Genomic DNA, 22603 nt, shown 5'->3' with positions numbered 1-22603 from the left:
GAGGTGTTTGAGGAAAGAGCACTTTTACCTTAAGAAATTATTTCAATTATTTAAACTTATGAAAAGTTATTAAAACATTATAGAGTCCTGTCATAGGTGTAGGTTTCATACATGTAAGGCGGATTTAAAGTCGATCTAAACTCTATGTTACTTTTACGTCTTTAGGAACGTCTGGGTAATGAGGTTGTTAAAAAGTCGCACGGTAACGTAACAAAATTACCGGTAGTGTTTGGTTTGTGCTATGAATTAACATTATTAATATTGTTCTGGTGCAACTGATTTAAAAATAAACAGGGACAATGATTCAAGTTTCACAGTATAATACAAATGATATTTAAGATGAAGCTTGAAGTATGAGGTCAAATGGATGGAGGCCTAGTTGGTCTGCGTTCTGTATTTTGTTATGTAAATTTGCCTCCGATCTTATTAAAATGCAGCATATGCAATATGCAATAATATGCAACATATTTCATCCTCTGAAGAAATACAAGGAACTTTATGAACAATATGAGCAATTAAAAACATGGCACAATTGATTTTTTATGTATTTATTATTTAAGGAACAATGCCAGACGCAGAGATTAGTGCCTCAAGCCAAGGTGCCAGATGCTACCAGGGACTGGGATCCTTGCAAGATGCTAAGGCATGGAGAGGCCACTCTCACCAGACTGATGGATGGAGAGGCCAAGACAGGAACGTCTGGGACAGCTTTCACAGAAACTTTTGGGGCCACGATGACTGGTGACTGGGCATATTGTGACAAGGTGTGGAGGGATGGCCACTCACTTCAGCTGAGTGAAGAACAATTGGGGAAACTCTGTGGCTTAAACCACGCATAGAGAAGGAGTATATCCAATCCAATCTGCCAGTTTGGATTCTGCTGCAGGAGATTGAGACAAAACAATTTCTATAGTGAGTTAAAACAATTAAGCATTATTATTGTTACTATTTAACCATTAACAATTATTTATTAGTGAGATAAGCTGCTCAATCACATTTTAAACAGACAGAGATAAAACAGCTAATTTGCCATAGTGAAATCAAATATATTAGTGTCTCCCTATATCTTCTCTCACCGAGCATAGATTGATGTCATACCGGCTCAAAATGTCTTCTAAAAGATAAATAATTTTAGTTAACATGAAATTGTGTTATGGCAGTAATCTCACCCTAAACTGTAATGTCACTTTGTTATTATCAACTGAAGCAGGAGGGGTTTGCAGGGGGAAGGATTTCAAGACCCCTGAAAGTAGCTTGGTCCTCCACTTGCTGACCCAGACTCATCTCCTTCCTCATCATCTTTTTCTCCACCATCTCATTTCCCTCACCAACGGGGACTGATGGTGGTATTCCCAGCGATCAGATATCTTATCAGTAACTTTTGCTTTTTACTGACTTGCCACTAGGTGTCACAATACAATCACATCAGAATATTGAGTGAACCTTTCGTATTTGTATTTTTTCATGCCACTGCCAAATGATCAATATCTACTGTGAAGATCACAAAGGAGATGTTTGAAGCAGCAGTGGTGCCGTGATCTGTATTCAAATGGTTATTTATTTATTTTTTAATCGATCTAGTATGTCCATGTCAGTATGGCTATATGGTGGACATGCAGAATGTATACCAAATTATTATTTTGTGTATAAAGCTATTTATTTTGCTTTTAGGACACACACACAACTGTCTTCTTATCTGACAATGAATAAATAAATTAAGAAATGTATCTAATTTTTATAATTTGAAAAAAGAGCAGAACCTTGCCAATAGTTTTGCATCTTTTTATATCAGTAGAATTGAAAGCCCTTTTATTTATATGTTTTATTTGGTCAAATTTAAATGAACTGGTCAATATATCAACATATGTTTAATATGACTGAATCAATAAACTAGAATAATGAAAGTCATTTTAAGTGGATCAAAAAGAAATAACTTAAGCTAACAACTGCACAAAATATTTTACTGTAAATATGTAAAGTAACTATGAGTAATACAACAGGCAGGTTGCCAAGTCTGTGGAACTGCTGCAGATGATAAGTGGAAACAGGTCACCTGACTACTATTTTCTATGGAAACAATAAGGGAATTTACAACTGAAGTAGTATGTCCACCAACATAACATAAATAAATACATCACAAATAATAAATAATCACAAATAATATATATTTTTTTAAAGGGGTAATCAGTATATTTTCTATTTTTAGCCTTATGTAAAGAGTTTTAAGGCACTCTTTAGTGCTTTACTGATTAAAATAAATTATCAAGTCATTTTTTAAATGCCACAAAACTTACAGAACCTTTAATAAACCTACATTTGTGTAAATAAAACGTCCCTAACCGATGAAAAAGAAGCTGTATGGGTTTATATTAGCTACACAGGCAGACTTGGCAACCCACAGTCTGCAAAAGAACCAATAAATAAATCAATGCTTTGAAAAACACATTCAATTTATTGAAACACTAAGCACTACAATGCAATATATATCCAGACACAATTAACTAAATATGTTTTGAAAAAAAAATTACATTATTATTATATGATATCTCAAGAGCGTGAGCAATGATTTTCCTTACCTTATTTTTTTTTGTCGGCCAACCTTGCTCACTGAAAACCAAGTGCAAAGTTAGCCCTCCCTTTAATCGCCGTTTGCCCGAGCGCTGATCGCTTACAAAGGGAGGACAGCGAGGAGGGAATATGAGGTAGACAGGACTTTACACGGGAATAATGGCGGCGCCGCTCCGGCGGGACACCTTACCTGAGAACTACTCTTATGGGGTGTGCAAGGACGGCAGGGTCTTTTTCACAGAGTGAGGATATATGTTTACTATTGCATTAGAAAGAATTTCTTTCTCATACCGTTCGAGTGTTTCCCAGCCAATTGCATCGCTAACAGGTGGTTTGTTTTCCTGCCAGCGATGAGACGAAAAGCACTTCTTGGCTTCATCCCTGCACTGGCGAACCTGTCAATTCTGGACACATGATCCGATCCGGTAAGTGCATGTAGGCTTTCATTTCCATTTCAATATTTAAGTGTTATTTCGTGTTGCATTCGCATAAAGAAAAATGGAATGCTGAAAGTTTCGCAAACGTGCTATTTTTCTTGCCTCCTAGATCTACCCACAGGTTGGGAGGAAGGGTTCACGAAGGAAGGAGCGAGTTTCTTTATTGAGTAAGTGGATGTGTTTATAGTAATCACACTTTACTGCGGTCCTGTAGTGCGTCAGGTGAATTACAGGTAATAAGCGGGCTTAAAATGGCTGTACTAACGTTAGTATTCTTGCTCCTGATCAGCAAAAAAGGAATATTGAGAATTGTGCACGAGAGGTATCAAAGGAAAGCTACAGTACATGCACAGTTATTGTCTTTAAAGACTGGCATTCAAGTACAAAGTCTACTGAACAGAACAGGTGTACACGCCCCTTTCAATTGGCAGTTGATGTCTCATGTGCTACTGTACCACAATTCCCCGAATTGCTGTTTAGATAAAGCTGAATGCTTTTAGAGGATGCTTTATGCACACACAGTAATTTTGAAATACTCATTCCCTATGCCTGTATACCTAAAAATATCTTAAATTTTGGATTTTTGTTATACTGTAGCATGTACATACATTATGAATAAGTTACACAATTTTGACCTTCTGCTATTGCTAGTCTAAAGACATTTGCAGCAATGGTTCCTATGCAGGGGTTTGTTTGATGCAGTTGAATAGATTTGCTGACACACTATAGATCAGTGGTTCTTAAGGTCCAGTCACTTTAGTGAAATGTTTCACAAATTTCAGTCACTTTCACACCAAGCAGCTTTCCAAACTCTGAGACCAACTGAATCCGATGCAAAATCTGTGGGGGGAAATCTTCGTCCTCACGCAGAATTCTTGCTAGTGTGGTTTCCTATTGAAATGACATGATTTTGTCAGTGAAAATTCCCCTCACTGTTCAACACCATTTTCAAATGCGCGTCATGGAAGGTAAGACAGCTTCTTCAGTATTTCTGGTATAATTATGGAAAAGCTGCTTGTTTTTAGAACCTGTGCTATAGACTGACTTGGCCATAGCAGTGCATCTCGAAAAAATACCCTAAAATTATAGTCTCTTTTTTTGGTTTTCCTTGTTGTTCTGCTCCAAGATGTTTGCGTTGGTATCATCTCCTAGTCGGATATGTGCGAGGTGTGTGTTTAATCTCATATCTGGCTTGTAGTGCTCCACATGAGTCTCTCCCAGTGATTTCTCATATCCTCAGAGTTGGCTCAGGGTCTAAGGATGAGTAGAAGAAATCTCTGAATAAACATAGCTGGAGTCACTGTCAGACTGTCTAGATTTTTAACTCATGAAGTGCTGATTTGGGGATGAAATTGGCATTAGGCTCACTACAGATGGTTGATCAGCACAGATGCAAAGATGATGATCATATACTGTACTTGCAGTCAGAGCTGTGATCTTGAGTGTGAAAGAGCAGAAGACACTCAGATTACACCTGCATGACTGTATAGGCCTATTTGCTGACAAATTCAAAAATGCATCACATGACATTCATACGCCAGTCTGTTGAGGATCTTGCATGTCAAGTCAAGTCACCTTTATTTATATAGCGCTTTTAACAATGTAAATTGTGTCAAAGCAACTGCACAATATCAAAAAAGGAAAATAGTGTGTCAATAATGGGTGGAGCCTGTTTGATTAAAGACAAACAGGATGTAGTAGTGACTTCCTACTGTAGCTCACCTGACTGAATCTGTATAGTGTGACATGAAGTGTGATTAGGGAACAAAAAGCTGAATGAAACTAAGAGTTCCAGGGGTTGGAGAAAATAATGCAAGCACCCATTATTATAGAGGTTAATATAATTTTTGCTGTCTTAAATAAAAAAAATGTGTGATAATTTTTATTTATCCTTTCGCTATCTATATTGTTTAGGTTGTCATTCAGTATATTTGACCCTGGAGCACAAAACGTGCCTTTAAGTAACACGGGTATATTTGTAGCAATAGCCAAAAATACATTGTATGGGTCAAAATTATCGATTTTTCTTTTCCATGAAGATATTTTGTAAATTTCCTACCGTAAATATATGAAAACTTAATTTTTGATTAGTAATATGCATTGCTAAGGACTTAATTTGGACAGCTTTAAAGGCAATTTTCTCAATATTTAGATTTTTTGGACCCTCATATTCTAGATATTCAAATAGTTGTATCTCAGCCAAATATTGTCCTATCCTAACAAACAATGCATTAATGGAAAACTTATTTATTCAGCTTCAGATTTATAAATCTCAAATTTGGAAAATTGACTGGTTTTGTGGTCCAGGGTCACATATGTGTTTAGTATAAGCCAGAAGTGGAATGGGTGACTTCTCAGACTTCCAAAAAGGGCAAATCATGGGAACTAGTTTAGCAGGAGCTTCTCTAATTTTAACAGCCTTGGTTCATGTTTTAAGAAAGACGGTCTTTATGATTATGACTGCGCACATAAAGCATGGCCAGACTTTACGATCAAAGCAGAATAGTGGGTAAAAACCGAAAGTCACTGATAGGGACCATTGATAACTAAGAAGGATTGTGTCCAAACCACACAGAATTACTACAGAAAAGCTCAGTATTTGCCTTGAAGACCCTGCTTGCACAAAAAAACAACAACTGAGAACTTCACAAATCCAGCATCCACGAAGGAGCTGCAATTGAAAATATGGTGTCGTGATCATAAAACCTGCACAGTTGGAGCACCAAGATGAACTTAAACATCTGCCCTGACCAGTACCTGACTTCAATATTATCAAACCACTGTGGGCAGTTTTATAGAGAAGAGTGAAAAGCCAGTTCTCTCCTCCAATATCTCTGAAGGAACTGGGAGAATGATAGACAACATTCAGATGGAGGCTATTCAGAAGTTGTATGAATCTATTCTAAGAAGGTCGGAAACTGTATTAAAGGCAAATGGTGAAACATTTGAAAGCATTTGGTATGATTAAATTATTATGAGTTTCAGGGCAGCAATTTAAACAGAATAATATCTCCCAGAGCAGCAGCCCAAGCCCAGCTTTCAAGCAAGGACCAGAATCTCTTGTGGCAGTATTTCTTAATCCTTTTATAAATTTTTTTAACCTCTCATGGCCCCAACAGTAAATTACTCTAACAAACATTCCAGTGGTTGAATCAGGTTCGTGGCAGAGAATTGAGACGTTGAGATCATATTTTCAAAAGCTATGACTAGTTATGCAGGCCACCAATGACATTCGGGCATCCAGAAACAGAAGTGCCCAATCATGCAACAACAAAACCCTGAGCAATAAAGAGGAAATAAACTTGTCATCCTGAGGATCAAGTAAATAATTGACTTTAACAAGTTCCTGAAAGTCAGCTGTAATATTTGAGAGGGAATGTTGTCTTTGCTCAGGGTTTGACGTATTTAATACCGACGATCTACCAGTTATTGTTGTTCTGGCCTTTCCATTCCCTCCTCTAGGGAAGGAGAGGCTGAAGAATAATGACCAGTGATTGTTGGAGGTGGATATGATGGAGGATCTGACGTATTACCATATAGCAGGAGTGTGTGGCTGAGAGATGGGCTGTGAAAAATGCTGGCAGCACTCGATGAAGCACATCTGACGCTTATTGTGCCTTGCCACCGCTGCCATAAATCCAGCATTGCAACTTTCTTTGGCGCAATAGGAGTCCTAAATGTGTGTTAAGGTCTAGTTACAATGTGATATTGCATATGTATGTACTGTATGTAAATATACAGTACTAACCAAGTGAAATCATTTAAAAATATGGGGTTAAGTTTTTTATGTTTTGGAAAGAAGTTTCTTATGCTCACCAAAGCTGCATTTATTTCATCAAAACGGATAGTAAAATATTGTGAAATAATATTACCATTTAAAAACCATTTAAATAGAATCCTGATTGGCTAGTAAATTTGTTTAGTTTACTCACCAAATCAGCTTTTCTTTGTAAAGTACTTTCATGTGATATGATCTGAAAGTACACTTTTATGACATCAATCAATTAAGCATTTTCAAATAAATAAATGAATGAATATTACTGACCCTAAACTTTTAAACGTTAGTGTACTTTCTCTCCCTGCATCTGCCATCTTGGATTTATATTTTTTCCCCAGAGTCTGATACACTGAATTATGGGATTGTATTCAGTGAAAACACCTTTTTTCTACTACATGAACCTTTGCTGTGAAACTGCTTACTTTGCATTATATAGATTTTTTTCAACTTGGTGTTGGTTTACGCTGATCTGTTTTATCGGGTAGTATGTGATGTAAAACAAGATTTTTTTCCCTGATGATCATTATCTGCACTGTTTTCTTTTCTCCATGCAAAAATGATTAGGATTGGTCTTGCATCAAACAACTTTCACTTTTAGTTTGGACAGATCAATTACTGATAAGGTCACTGTAATTTTGTCCAAAAACTACACATTTCATGACCAGCCACAGTTCATTTTAGGGGTGCGGGAAATGGAGCGCAGTTTTACAAAGAAGTGCAGATGTGCTAAAGGAAGTATTTGCTACTAGGTTTCTCAAACAAAGCTCTTAAAAATCTTCAATGCTTTGAACCTTGCAAACTTCTGCAGAAGCTCTTTTGGTAAACACCCGTGATGCCCAGCCTAGTGTGCTATACACATCATTCAGACTGTAGTTACCCTAACAGTCAGCAGGAGGTGTTTATGGGAATCTGACACAATGCATTCTCAATGAGTCATGTTTTTGGTTTTCAACAGGTCTCAATAATGTTAATGTTATGGATATTACAGACCATTTCAGTTGTATAAATGTAAAAGAGTATCCCATGAGTGTAGTACATGCTTACCACAAATACATGGTTTATTAAATTTATTTTCCCTCCTGAACTGTTGAATTCAAGCTCCATAGCAACTAAATGATAAATCATGCACAGCCTAGACCCTTAGGTTATGAAACAAGGATGTTTTTCTGGCCTAAAGGGTGCATGAGCCAAGCGGCCCAGTGTGGTTCATATTAACGAATCTCTTTATGATAAAGATGAGTGAGCTTTCCTGAGCTATTACATATTAATGTGCCTCCAGGCTGTGAGAGTGGGAGAAATCCACTGAGCACATTGTCTTTGTAACTTGATTCTCAGATCCTGTCTTTACTGTTACACTTGACTTACATCTTCGACACCTACAGGGAGTGTGAGAGTTACATTCGGTTTTTATTGTTCTGAATTTGTGTTTAAGTCTGTGTGGACCTAGTGTTTTTTAAAGAATCCTTAAAAACGTATAACGGTTTTCACTAAACTATTAAGCAGCATACTACTATTCTCAACATTGATAATTAGAAGACATGTTTCTTATTTGAAACACTTCTGAAGGATCCTGTATAGCTGCTGAAAATGTAGCTTTGCCATCACAGGAATAAATTGCGTATTAAAATATATTCAAAAATATTTTTACAGTACTTACAGTATTTTTGATCAAATAAATGCAGCTTCTGTGAGCATAAGATACTTTTTCTTTCAACTCACAAACTAAGTCTGCCTGGTGTCTGCCATGTTTTGACGTAAAATCTTTAAATCTGATGTACATATTTAAAAAAACAAATTCTATTATATTCATCAGGCATGCATCAGAGCTTTAAACTGCAGGGGAAAAGTGGGAATCTAAGTAAAAAGTAATTACATTAATTAATTACATATTGATAATATCCATGCGTTCATTTATGATTATAACATAATTATTTATATTTATTACATATTTGAAAAGTAGATATTAGTTTAAATTTATTAGGGTCACTCTTTATTTTAAGGTACAATTCTTGCTATTAACAAACATTAACTATGACTTTTGCCTCAATAAACCTTTTGCTGCTTATTAATAGTTTGTAAGGTATTGTAAAGTTTAGGTATTGGGTAGGATTAGGGATGTAGAATATGATCATGCAGAATAAGCGCTTTGTACGTACTAATAAACATCCAATATGCTAGTAATATGTAAGCAAATAATTAATAGTGAGAATTGGTCCTTTATAAAAACTTTAGACTGCAGATAACAATGCTGGACATATCCCAAAACATTCACTTCCACATAGCAAAAAGATAGTGTCACAGAGAAATCTTTTTTTCTTGGGCAGAGAAAGAACTCTACTGAGCTAAATATGTATCGTGAGCTTGTTTGTGATTGAAGATAATGTCAGAATTGCCCCCAGACTATCTTATTGCATTGTAATTTATTTGCTACTATCATAGCTGTGCAAGGCAAGTCAATTTAAATGACCCACAAAAAGAAAGAGAGAAAAATATTTTTTTTTTCATCTTTTCAACCTTGTCCCATATCTGGTGCTGGTAGAGGGCACTCCACCTCCACTCCTAGCAGATCACCTTCTCTGGATTATCAGGCTCACAAAGTGCACCACAGGATGCTGCTCTCTTTTACCTGAATCTTCCAGACCACAGATGGTAACTTCTGAATTGAAAACCTTCACAAAAGGCTCTCTTTTGGCAGTGCATTATGACAGACAGTGAGGAAAAAAATATAAATCAAACAATTCCTTTTGATATCTTTTCAAGGTCAGAGTAAATGTGATATATCACTTGTTAGGCACCTGAGATTTGATGTTTGTCTTTGTCTCACAGCATGCATGCATTCCTATGAAACAGTGTTCTCTGTCATGTCTGCTTGTGATGCATATCAGTGGCTGTGGGCTGTGCGGTGGGTTCTGCAGGACAGAGCACTAGCCGGAGGTGGCGGGACAAAGGAGAAATTGAGAGGCAGATGAGGCTATAGCTAAAGGCATGCTTTGTGAAAACAGGAGGCGTTGGCTTCCTGAACCCCTAGTGCCCTCACTGCAAACATTAGCATTGGCATCTTAGTGCAGCGTCAGATTGCGTGTCCTGTCCTGGCAGACTTAGACAGGCAGAGACAGAAGATAACACGGACAGAGACGGGGTCGGGAATGGGGAACTGCTGTGGTTGCGAAGGGGACTCTGGTCATGAGACAGTGCTGGTCAGACAGAAGTTTGCATGTCCGAAGACGGACAGACTCATCTTGGGGATAGACAGGTATTTGTTTGCAACACTCTTCTGATCTGTTTAGGAGATGAAGCAGCTTGGCACTCATGTTTATCATTTAAAGCTATAGTATTGCATTCTGTGTGTACAAAAAATTGAAACACAACCAACACTGTTCTTGCAGTGTCTAGTTCTGTGTGCTAGTGAAGTGAACCGGTTGCTGGATTGCAGCCTGCTGATTCTGTTTATAGTTACTTTTTAGGGAGGCAAACAGGATTGGACAACGTTCAATGAATGCTATTAAGAGAGATGACTGGTCACAGGCGCACACATTACAACTGAATTCCATTGTTGAATGCAATGTTATTTGAGAAAAAATCAGCATGCAAAAATTTGATTGTAAAATGGTTCTTACAGTTCCAAAATTTCAGTAGTAAAATATACATTCAAAAATAATGTAAAAATTTGAATAACTAAAGACTGATTAAGAATAAAAAAATTTTAAAATGCAATGTATTCAATGCAATCAATAGAAGAAATATATAAATAATATAAAAAAAATTAAAATAATAAAAAACAGCAATACACAGAAAGTTTGAATTTGAGCGTTCACCTGCGCAGACACATCACTGCAAACAAATCCATATGTGACAGGCAGTGTTGGGAGTAGCATATTACAAAAGTAACAAAGTTACAGTAATGCATTACTTTTTGCTGTAACGTAGTAATATAATGCATTGCTAATAATGTTTTGGTAATAATTTACCGGTTACAATCTCAATAATGCACGTTACAACAAGGCATTTTAACGCTTGTCAGTAAAATCCCCGTCAACACAAGCAATGAGTAGGCAAACTAACATCGCTATAATCATTTACAGTATAGATTACGAGGCCATGACTATGCTATCTAGCGTGTTATTACAAACAGCAACCTAATCTGAAATGTAACGTTAATGTAGACCTTTATACTGGTATATTTAAATATGATTTAGCCCATTCAAACATAGCGTAAGTTTAATATCTACTGTATCTATTTTCTTTTGCTAGATATTTTTATTTTGGTTTTAATGCAAAAATGCATTACAATTCAGAGGCAGTAATATTAATGTAACTAATTACTTTCAAATGACAGTAGCTAGTAATATATAATGTATTACATTTTTGGAAGTAACTTGCCCAACACTGGTGACAGGCAACAAATTTAAGGTCCGTTCACACCAAGGATGGTATAACCAAAAAAGATTTCATTGTTATTCTAATTTAGTGACAATAGGGAAGTCCACACCACAGCTAATGATAAAAACACAGAATATTAACCAATCAGAATCCACCTGACTTTAAAGACCTTGAGCATTTCAAGTATAACTGCAGTGTGCGCTCATAATAAACAAAATGTTAACATCTGTTGGTGTGGATTTGAATATAGTTAGCGCTATAGTTATCTTTATAGTTGAATTCTTGTTGTGAAAAGTCCGTAAGCCACTTAGTACTGTCTGTATTTGTAGAAACTAAGACATGGTATTGTTACTTTTATTATTTTGGTATCAACTTGCTGACAAATTACCAGTTCTTTTGACATCTTTAGATCGTAAAAACAGTGTAGTAATGAGGTTTAGTAATTCCAAAGCCTTCGGGAATTATATTATTCCAATTAACCGCTACATTCAAATAAAATGGCAAAACTTGTAGGAATGAAGGCTGATTTGGAATACATCTTTTATAACTAATCTGTACACAATTTCTGGAACATCAAGCAATATGAGGCCAAAGATCTTCCTAATTTTGTTGTCCTGTTTGCAAATCTCAAATAGCCTTAATTGACATCGGTTTTAAGATAAAATGCTATGCAGCATTTGTGCTCTGGCTGTCTTGTTTACTGATCATCTTCAAGCCCTTTTTTCCATCCGAGATACTAATTTAAGTCATTAATTAGGACAGAATGAGGCCTGCTGGTTCTTGGTGTTATGTTCATATTTGCTTTGAGAAAGCAGGGTTGTGTAAAGCGTAGAAATACTGCACATTAATATTGCCATGGGATGTATAATCTGCACATGTACAGGGAGGTTTTGTGTGAAGACCAAACTACTGGAAGATTATCCAACCTAAAATGGGGTCTGTTCTTTCTGCATTTTGAATTATTCATAATGATTTCTGTTTGAAGTCTCTTTGATAGCGCCCTGGCTGTTTCATTGTTTCTGAATCATTAAATTCTGTCTTGGTGGGTAGTACTGTTGTACTGATCCAGATAATAGGGCAAAATGTTGAAACTACAGCTAAATACTGGATTTAAAAACTCACATCATCAGCAGCAGAAGAAAGCAGGTGGTGTCAGAAGTTTGAGGTATCCGTATTTTCTATTAATGTTGCAATGTCAAAATCAGGATCACTTGACAATTAAATAATTTTACTTCAAAATTAACATTCAGGTCTGTCTAATAAATGTTATTGTGACGTATTTGTGGACTCTGATGTTGTTTAAGGGCCTCTGTCAAGGTCCATTTATGGCAGTTGGAAGAGATGTTGTGAATTGTTATAGCATGCAAGGCTGTTCAATTGAATTCAACCCGTTTCCACTGCAGACAAAGCTCTTTGAAACCATGAAAAGGTAAATTAAAGGGCTTTCAATGTTTATGTAATTGAAGCTCTGAAAACACCACTTAGTTTGTTCGCATACATCATGTCCATATATTAAAGTCACTTCCCAGGGCTCAATGCTGGGATTTTTTTCTACTCACCCAGTCTGGCCAGTGGTTCAATTTTTTTTCTTGCCCTGCAAAATTTCAACTGACCCTATCAATCAAAGTTATTTTTAATGTTAAAATAGTTATTTCATTGCTTTTGACTCATCTAACATTATTCTAAAAATAAGCTTATGACTAGGGCTGGGTATCGAGTTCGATACTTTTTAGGCACTTCATGAGCATTTTACTATTTGATTTAAGTAAAACTTGCGTCATATCATATACACACAGAACTGTAAAGGTATTCACGGCAACCCGTCAAAATAAAAGTTCGGTTTAACTTGGAAGACACTGCGGCAGAAATATATTAATATTGTTCAGCAGTACATACTGCTACTACTTAGGCTACTATTAAAACTCGATTTTTTTAAAGTAATGATCACACAACATTTCTTCCATGAAATTATAAATCATAAATGAAATGAATGTTTTTTGCCCTCGTTTGAAAACCAGATACACAACACAGAATTTCTGAGGAGAAATAAAACATTTCATAAGGCTATTTTAAGAATAAATTTGAATAAACTAAGTAATTTTTATGCATTCAAATAATTAGACATACTACACCAGAATTTAATAACGATATGGTGAAAGAAAATAAAACACCCACTTATGAAAGTGGATAAAGATTTTCAATTTCTTGAAGTCTTTAACAACCTAGAATAAATGAATAGAAATGATGATTCTGTCTGAGCTATGTGTTTTAAAACGAGCACGCACTAGTGTAAACTGAAAACTATTTGAGCTTTATTAAAATTATTTGTACAGATTTATTGTGTTGGCTATATTTTGTTCCTTTGTGCAGTGGCTCAGGAGATGAGTCTGAGTTTGTATACATGTCAACAAGCTGAAAAAATAAAACCAAAGTTTTTTGAGATAATGTAATCTTGTTAAAACTGATTTCATAAAATTGGTATCGAAAAAAGTATCGTTCAGGAACCGGTATCGAACTCAAGGTATCGGTATCGAAAATATTTGAACAATTATGACACCAAAATTTTAGATACCAGTAAAGTTTCACAATTCTCGTTACCTCAGTTCTTGATGCCACAGAAAAAAACTACTAGCCTAACTAATGTAAAGTTATTGAAGACAAGTGAACAGTCAGTAATAAAATGAGAACAAATAAACCAATTCTAAGCAATATCACTAATAAATACAACTGAATAAAGATACAAATAAGATAATAGCAATAGATTTTAGGTACAGTAGGTCTAATAGTGGCGTTCAGGTACAGAAATTCAATAATTCGGTAGTCTTCACTGTATAAATGAAATATGTATTAATCCTTGTTAAAGCTACAAAAGTTATTCAGTCAAGAGCAGCGAGTGATTTTCTCTTTGTCTTTTATTGTTTGATTAACAGAAATGACAGCGAGAGCAGCAGGTATTTTATATTAGGCTGCAGTCACTTTAAGACCTAATGCACAAATTCAATTTGATGATAAACATCTGATTTCTTTCTCATCTGTTTACAATAACTCCAATTCTGTCGACTGTCCAGAATGCCTTTCATTGCTAGACCTGGGCTATCGAGAAGTCGTTGAGCCCTGTTGAGCCCTGCTTTCAATAAATTGGTTTGAAAGGTTGTTTACTCTCTTTTGCTTCGGAATCAAATAGAAATCAGATGTCTGTTTTCTTTCCAAAGTGTGACCTGCAGAAATTTGGCCTGTTTACATCACACACTAAAAGAAATTCTTCCCCATAGACACTTTTCAAAGGGGGAGATTATCCCAATTTCATCTTTTCAGTGAAGTCCATGGCCTCTGAAATGAGGATTTGTCTGCTCTGTGAAAACTTTGATTTTGTGCATCCATATTTAGCTTAAAATTGAACCTTTGATGTTTTGAGTGGACCCTCCATTACATTGAAATGTCAAGTCTTTTATTTAACTAGGTCAGTGAGTGTTTGTTAAAGGAGGTAATGGAAGTTAATAGAGTTTTAATGAAAGAAGTTGATTGACATGGCCCATTTTCATGGCCATTGTGAAAAACTTTGACTCCGTTGCACACACACACTGACTGATATTGCATTCTGAATGCAATGCAAAAGAAAATATTCATTCCAACAAGCAAGTCTTGGGTCATCCTTTTACACTGTGGGTGCAAGTCTTGAGCATCATACTGGGTACACATAAGCATCATAAGGAATGTTTGCAAATATTGAATACTTGCCCTTCATTTGATTCTGAAACAGGAGCCTTGATCTGTTGCATATAGGCCTATTATATATTAACCTAGACCTGTTTAATTTAATTGCACTTCATCTCAGCTGTAAGCTTATTGCAAATTGCTATTGATATTCCTGTCCAATAATCTCTCTGTCTTATACAACTGATGAACATTACTGGTTTTGGAATAGTGTTGTTAAGACCTGCAGGCTATGTTGTAGTTGGATGTATTAATAGTAAGTTCTGTGAGTCTGCTGAGATCTGGAATAAAATATCTGGTTCACAGATGCTCTTGAGATAGCAGTAGCAAAGATACATACAGTAAAGCATAGATTAGAACAGCTGCGCACCATCATTTTTCAACATTGACAATGATAACAAATGTTTCTTGTGAATCAAATCAGCATATTAGAAAGATTTCTAAAGGATCATGTGACACTGAAGAAAATTAAAAAATCACAGGAATAAATTCTGTTTTAAAATATATTAAAACAGTAAAAAAAGTTTGTAATTTGTAGTATTTCACTTTGAGCATAATAGATTTCTTTCAAAAACATTAGCAAAAATCTTACCGACCCCAAGCTCTATCTATCTATCTATCTATCTATCTATCTATCTATCTATCTATCTATCTATCTATCTATCTATCTATCTATCTATCTATCTATCTATCTATCTATCTATCTATCTATCTATCTATCTATCTATCTATCTATCTATCTATCTATCTATCTATCTATCTATCTATCTATCTATCTATCTATCTATCTATCTATCTATCTATCTATCTATCTATCTATCCTTATTTTTTACAAATATCTTAATTTTCTGAATTTCTCACGTCTTGGTCTAAAAAGGTATTACCAACTCAAAGCATTTGATCATTAGTGTTGGCCTATGTTTGCAGCTTCCTGTGGTGTTGTTTTTGTTGTGTGTCAGGAGAAATTGTCACAAGGTATCAGTAGCTGTAAGGTTTTGAGTCAAAGGTCCAAATAGACGAATGCCTTTTTCTCTAGCATTGGTTTTGTATATTAGTCTCTTAAATTGGTATTTTTGTGAATTATTGAAGCATATTGCTTTCCTTTAATAATCTCATGCAAGTCTGAACTCGTTCTGTGTACCAGAATAGTCTATACAAGGTTGTAACTCTGTGAGCTAAGGTTTCAGTGTTGACACACAGAGAAAGAGGATGGTGGTAAGATTTATAGGGCAAATCCTTACACATCAGGGAAGATGTCCCCATGACTTTGATGACTGTATGTGCTGCAGACTGCTGTGTCCTGCCGATAAGCTGTATGTACGTCACTAATCACACACTTCCCTTTAGCAGATAACATTGACCAGACCACACATTCAAGTCTCATGACCGTGAAAATCTCACAACTGTTAGTAACATGTGCAAAGATTCAAGGAGAAGCCGTGACATACAGTAGTGCAGGTTCATTTACAATTATATTATGATGCATCATAATATATTGAATCATGAGGCATTGTATATTTACTGTACCATAGTGTAGGTGTTTGCTGATATTCAGCTCTGGTCAATAGTGATCGAGGATTGTGGCAGTCACTGGCTAGCCAGCTTAACCTCTGTGGCTTATTTAATGTAGCTCATTACTCTAACTCTTACTCACTGATTTAAATAAAGCTCTGTCAGCCCTTCAATGCCCCAAGCTGGGATTTCCATGTAATTGCACATGGAGAAGAGGGTGATCTCTTCTCTTTAAAGAAGGTTATTTCTGATACACCTTTGTTTTGCTTCATTTCAAATTTTTCAACAATAACCCTTGTTACCATAAAGGGTTACCTTATAATGAAAATTCTGCCATCACAAATGTGTTGTTTCAAAAACATCTAGTTGTCTAGTCAAGTGATCTTTTATAATATCCATATATCTCAAATCCAGTTCTGGTTAAACATGTATAAACATTAAGAAAGTTTAACATTGTTTTTTTCTTTTGAGTCCCATTATTGATCATGCCAAACCTAGTGTAATGCATCTTGACCTGGCATATCAGAATTATTTTCTATTTTGCATTGTTCTGAAAAAGAGCATTTTAGATATTCTGCAAAACATCTGCATTTGTATTCCAGGAAGACAACATAAGGTTTAGTGACAGGGTTTTCATATTTTTTTTGAATTTACTGAAAGTTATGACATTTTAATTCAACATTACAACGTCAAAGAAGTGTAAAATATGAAACATACATGGCTGAGTCCTTCACAGTACAATCTTTAATTTGCATTTATAGAATGGATAGGGTGACTTTAAGACAACTACAGTCATGGCCAAAAATATCAGCACCCTTGGTAAATATGATCAAAGATGGCTGTGAAAATTAATCTGCATTGTTAATCCTTCTGGTCTTTTATTTAAAAAATTCACAAAAATCTAATCTTTCATTGGATAAGAATTAAAAATGGCGGGAAATATCATTATGAAATAAATGTTTTTCTCAAATACACGTTGGACACAATTATTAGCACCCCTAGAAATTCTTATGAGTAAAATATATCTGAAGTATATTCCCATTCATATTAACAATTTTGAGCACTACAGGGTGATTATGAACATGAAATTATCCAGCCATGGCTTCCTGTTTCACAGAAATATAAATAAGAGGGAAGACAAAGCCCAAATTCCCTTAATCATCCATCACAATGAGAAAAAACAAATAATATATTTCTGATGTGCAGCAAAAGATAATTGAGCTTCACAAATTAGTGAATTGGCTTTAAGAAAAGAGCTAGAGCAGTGAAAATTCCCATTTCCACCATCAGGGCAATAATTAAGAATTTCCAATCAACATAAAATGTTACGAAACTGCCTGGAAGAGGACGTGTGTCTATATTGTCCTAATGCACGGTGAGAAGGAGAGTTTGAGTGGCTAAAGACTCTCCTAGGACCACAGCTGGAGAATTGCAGAAAATAGTTGAGTCTCGGGGTCAGAAAACCTTAAAAAAAAAAAATTTGTCAAACAGCCCCTACATCACCACATGTTGTTAGGGAGGGTTTCAAGAAAAATTCTCCTAGCTCATCCAAAACCAAACTCCAGCATATTCAGTTATCAGACACGACTGGAACTTCAAATGGGACTGGCTTCTATGGTCAGATGAAACTAAAAAATTAGCTTTTTAGCAGCAAACACTCAAGATGGGTTTGGTGAACACCGGGATAAAAAGTACCCCATGTGTACAATGAAATATACTGCTGTATTTGTGATGTTGTGGGCCTATATTTCTGCTGGAGGTCCTGGACATCTTGTTTAGACACATGGCATCATGGATTCTATCAAACACCAACAGATAAAAAAATCTAAAAAAAGTGACTGACTCTGTTAGAAATCTTATAATAGGCCATGTTTGGATCTTCCAACTGGACAATAATCCAAATACAAACCTCAAAAACAACACAAAAATGAGTCACTGAACACAAAACCAAGCTTCTGCTATTCCATTCCAGTCCTCTGACCTGAACCCTGTAGAAAATGAGTGAGGTGAACTGAAGAGAAGAAGCACCAACATGGAGCTGGGAATCTGAAGGATCTGGAGAGATTCTGGATGAAGGAATGGTCTCTGATCTCTTATCAGGTGTTCTCTAGGCATTAGGAGAAAATTTAGAGCTGTTATACTGGCAAATGGAGGTTTCAAAAAGTAAGCGAATAAAATTGTGCCGTTAATTGTGATAATGATATTTCCCCCCATTTTAAATTCTTATTATCCAATGAAAGGTTAGATTTTTGTAAATTTTTAAAATAAAAGATCAAAATGATTAACAATGCATATTAATTTTACAGCCTTCTTTGATCATATTTACCAAGGGTGCCGATATTTTTGGCCATGACTGTAAAAAACTAGACTAAGCAGGAATGAATATGTGGAGGAGTTATTTTAATGCTTTCTTTGTGCTGACTCCAACTAAAAACAAAGTGTATCTTTGGAGTAGACAGACTATGACTTATCTTCCCCTATTTTAATCACTGCTTTGTGGAGCCAAAGTTTTAGCTTTCACATAATTCACTTAAATTCACATTAAACTCCATTGAAAGCCTAAATGAGATCATTTTCTAATGCCAGCATGGAGCTCATAAAGATTGAAACTGTGATTACAATGCCCCTCACTCTTCATTAACTGATACTTTTCTTTTCCTATAATTAAAACCTTTTAAGTCTCAATGTAAATGAGGTAGTGAAATATTTTTAAAATGTATTTTAAAATAAATAGAATAGATTGTCGAATAAATGTAGGGCACTTGGTTCTATCTTTCAGTTGATGAGTGGATGGAGGCAGATCTGAATGCAAGCTCACAATCAGTTGTGTGAAAGTTTGAGGTCTAAGCTGACTAAATGATTGGAGAAGTCCTGCGTACTGTCTATTGCTTCACCACAAGATCGATTTATGGCATTTTGATTAAAAAGTACAGAGTATGTTTACATAGGAAAATAAATGGAAAAGCAGCGAAGTACAATGCAAAGTGAACAGCACCTTGTCTGTGAAGTAAACAATTTCAGTTTCAGACTGGAATGCTGGTATTTAGCTTTAAGAACACCTGCACAATTTATTTATTCGCTGATTAATGAAATTTCCAGATCATTCTCTTGATTTTTGTCTCATTCATAAGATATAGCCTATTTGTGCTCAGTCTATCTCTCCTCATAAAACACTGCACATCCTGTCTATGACAGAGGCAGGCAGAGATTCAAAAAGGCTAGGTTTGCTCACTTCACCCCTCCCTTCCTCTCTCCCTCCTCCCTGTGAGTTTGTGCAGCAGTACGTCAGAGCAGAAGACTGCTGTGTATGTGTGTGTGCGTGTGTATGTGTGTGTGTTTGTGTGCGCAGGCTGGTGACTGTGTGAGCCGGTGAGGAAACAGGAGCATCGGAGATAGGAGACTCCACACAAATCACGATGCTTACGCCTTTGCCCGCTTCAACGGCGAAACACGCTGGTTTTACCTGTTCTGCGTTTTGACGGCCATGGAGCTCTGAAACATCTCTGCTGCTCTCTCTTGAGAAACGGATGAGATTTAGATTCTGGAACTATTCCATTAGGGCTCTTCTCGGGACTCTTTCCTTTTACTCAGACTGATTTGTTCCCTTTCCTGCAGTGTTTTCTTTTCTGAATCTATTGAAATGAAAGCAGAACTGGACTTTCAGTAAGTGTCAGTCATTCAGTTGGAAGTTTGACACTTGGAGCTGTTTGGATCAAACATGTGGGGCCAGTCAGGATATTCCAACCATTACCAAGCTCATCCCGCTCACCCCTTTTACCATGTGCCCTACAGGTGGGTTGCCCTTCCTGTTTTATTTTAGATCACAATAGAGGTTAACGATAAAGTATGCGAAGCTAGGATTTTGGAAACATTGTTTACAGATTTTGCATCCTGTAACAGGGAATGTCCACAGAATGCTGCCGAGGGGTCATTTCAGGATGGATCTGTATGATAGTTGATGCTGAAACCGTTTGGCAGGTTTTCGTTGGATAATACTAGATTAAATCTAAACCATGTGCGTCTGTGGCAGGGATTACGTTGAGATGAGAATGAATTAACTGCTTTATTTATGCCAAGACATTGAGGAATTCCAACAGGTCCTGTTGAACTGGCAAGTCGAGTGAGTTCTGTGGACGTGAAGACGCGATGCATGAAAACATGTCATAAATACTTCACTCGGTGTTGCTTCTAGTTTGCTTCTATGTCTGTGTGAAGTTGTATAGTGTGCTTCACAGTCAGACAGCATGCCTCCATATTTCATTGTCCTCCTGACTGAAGGTTTTGTATTTCTTGAATACCAGCTGCAGCATTCCCATCTTGAAGCCAAATACTTCTGCAAGTGTGTTTACTTTCCTCTTAACTTAGAGTTTCCTAATAGCTCAGAAAGGACAGATATTGTTCTTTCATTACTCATTGCAGGCCCTTGGCTCGGATGCATTTCTCATGTTTCAGTGGAAATACTACTGGAATTTGTTTGTATTTTATGTTTAGTCCTGCATTGAGGTAATTATACCAAACCCATTATTATGAGTTGCTTCTTTAAAAACTGCCCGTGTGTTTTCCTTTTACTTTCCCTCTCTATACTGGAAAACTCAGTATAACTACATTTGTTGTTATAAAGCTGAATCCTACAAAGCAGACTAGCATAGTGACGCTAGCATAGTGGCGCCGCGCGCTAGAGCGATTAAGTACACGCACTGAGACAGGAGAGGTACGCATCAACTCATCTAAGTTGAGGGAAGAACATATTGGAATATGGAAAAACGGTGGCGTTTTCCTCTAAGGATTGTGTCGTCTGTTGTTATACAATAATCTGTTAAATTTTACTGTCTACTTGGTAAAAGTGACGTTTGGTTGAGTGATTGTACTCCATAGGCTTGCATGTAAAACATTGTAATGCATTCTTGCTGTTCAAAAGTCGGTGAATTTTAGCTAGCTTGAAATTGCAGAGATATTGTAAACTGAGACTTATCTCAATGGCAACGTATCTCAGTTAACAATAGAAAAACAATATGCCACACATTATACACTTTCCATTATGGTGTTTGGTTTGCATTATGTTTATAATCTCATAAAATCAATATCACAATGATCTGCTCTGTTTAACTGGCCATTTTCCCAGGCAAGCAATTTCTTCCATTTACACATGGTCTACCACCCCCCCCCCCCAATTTAATAAAATAATTTTAACGCAATATTATCTCCAATATTCAGGTAACATGTAACATTAGTTAACCACATTAATTAACTAATGGTACCTTATTATAAAGTGTTACTAATATTTCACGAACATTTATTTATTGTTTTGGTAAGTATCCATATAATAAACAGGACAATTACAGCTTCTCACATTTCTTTTTCTATATGTGAGGGAGTGTGTGATGTCAATCAAATCCTGATTATCAAAAGCTGCTCTTGTAATATTTTTAATGTGTATGTGCACGTGTATCTTTGCATGTATGGATGTATGTAGCAGTCATGATTATTCTGTATTGCAGTGACTGGATTGGCTCACACAGCAGGTGAGAGTGAAAGAGCAGATTGTCTGGATTCAAGTCCTGATTCATCTTACTTACCCCCAGCCTGACCTCATTATATGATGGCATATAACTTACCTGTACGTCTTAATTGATTGACAGTTTCTTTAGTTGCTCGTCTCACACCACACCAACACGTTCACTTATGATCAATCAGTCAGTCTGTTAAGTTTACTAAAGTGCTCTTTGATTTTCATCGTTCAGTTCACAGAGGCCTCTTCTATATGCAGTGTAATATCATAGCTGATTATAAATGCAGCTCTTCACAAAAAGATCTTGAATCCGAGACAAAACTTACAGCAGTGTCCTTTTTGTGATTATCTGTGCCATTAACAAAAAAGCAGAATTTGCACTTGGAGTGCATCTGCTTCTCTAGGCTCGGCACAAACCAATCACATTTCAGTATGGGTCCCAGAGAGGCCACGCTGAGACCCCAAAAGAGGGCTAAAAAAAGTCCCACGCTCATCTGAGCTGGATCTTGCCTTGTAATTTATGTTCTGACGCGACTCCGTGATTTATCCAGTGCTGTCAGAAGATTGAGAGGATCAAAGATCAGAGGGATGATCCAGATGTGTGGATATGTGATTTGTGAGAGCCTCAGACTCATTCGTGTCTCTTTCTCTGTGATGAGTGGACATCCAGCCAGTGAACTGGAACATTTTTATTTCTATGTGAGA

The 22603-nt window shown here is 36.3% G+C and overlaps 1 protein-coding gene across 2 annotated transcripts in view; it reads left to right on the top strand.

The window, feature by feature from the left end:
- The first annotated feature begins 2664 nt into the window (after positions 1-2664).
- Positions 2665-22603, top strand: part of LOC306888157 (pleckstrin homology domain-containing family A member 7-like) — a 91120-nt gene continuing 71181 nt past the window's right edge. For both annotated transcript variants that reach the window (XM_079446319.1, XM_079446318.1), the window contains exons 1-3: positions 2665-2810; positions 2917-2993; positions 3115-3172. In XM_079446319.1, the coding sequence (XP_079302445.1) occupies positions 2728-2810; positions 2917-2993; positions 3115-3172 (218 nt within the window). In that variant the 5' untranslated portion in view covers positions 2665-2727. The remainder of the gene's footprint in view (positions 2811-2916; positions 2994-3114; positions 3173-22603) is intronic.

This window comes from Barbus barbus, assembly GCF_936440315.1.
Source record: "Barbus barbus genome assembly, chromosome: 22".
Taxonomy (NCBI): Eukaryota; Metazoa; Chordata; class Actinopteri; order Cypriniformes; family Cyprinidae; genus Barbus; species Barbus barbus.
The sequence above is the reverse complement of the archived record's forward strand: the minus strand, read 5'-3'. Positions and strand labels throughout refer to the sequence as shown.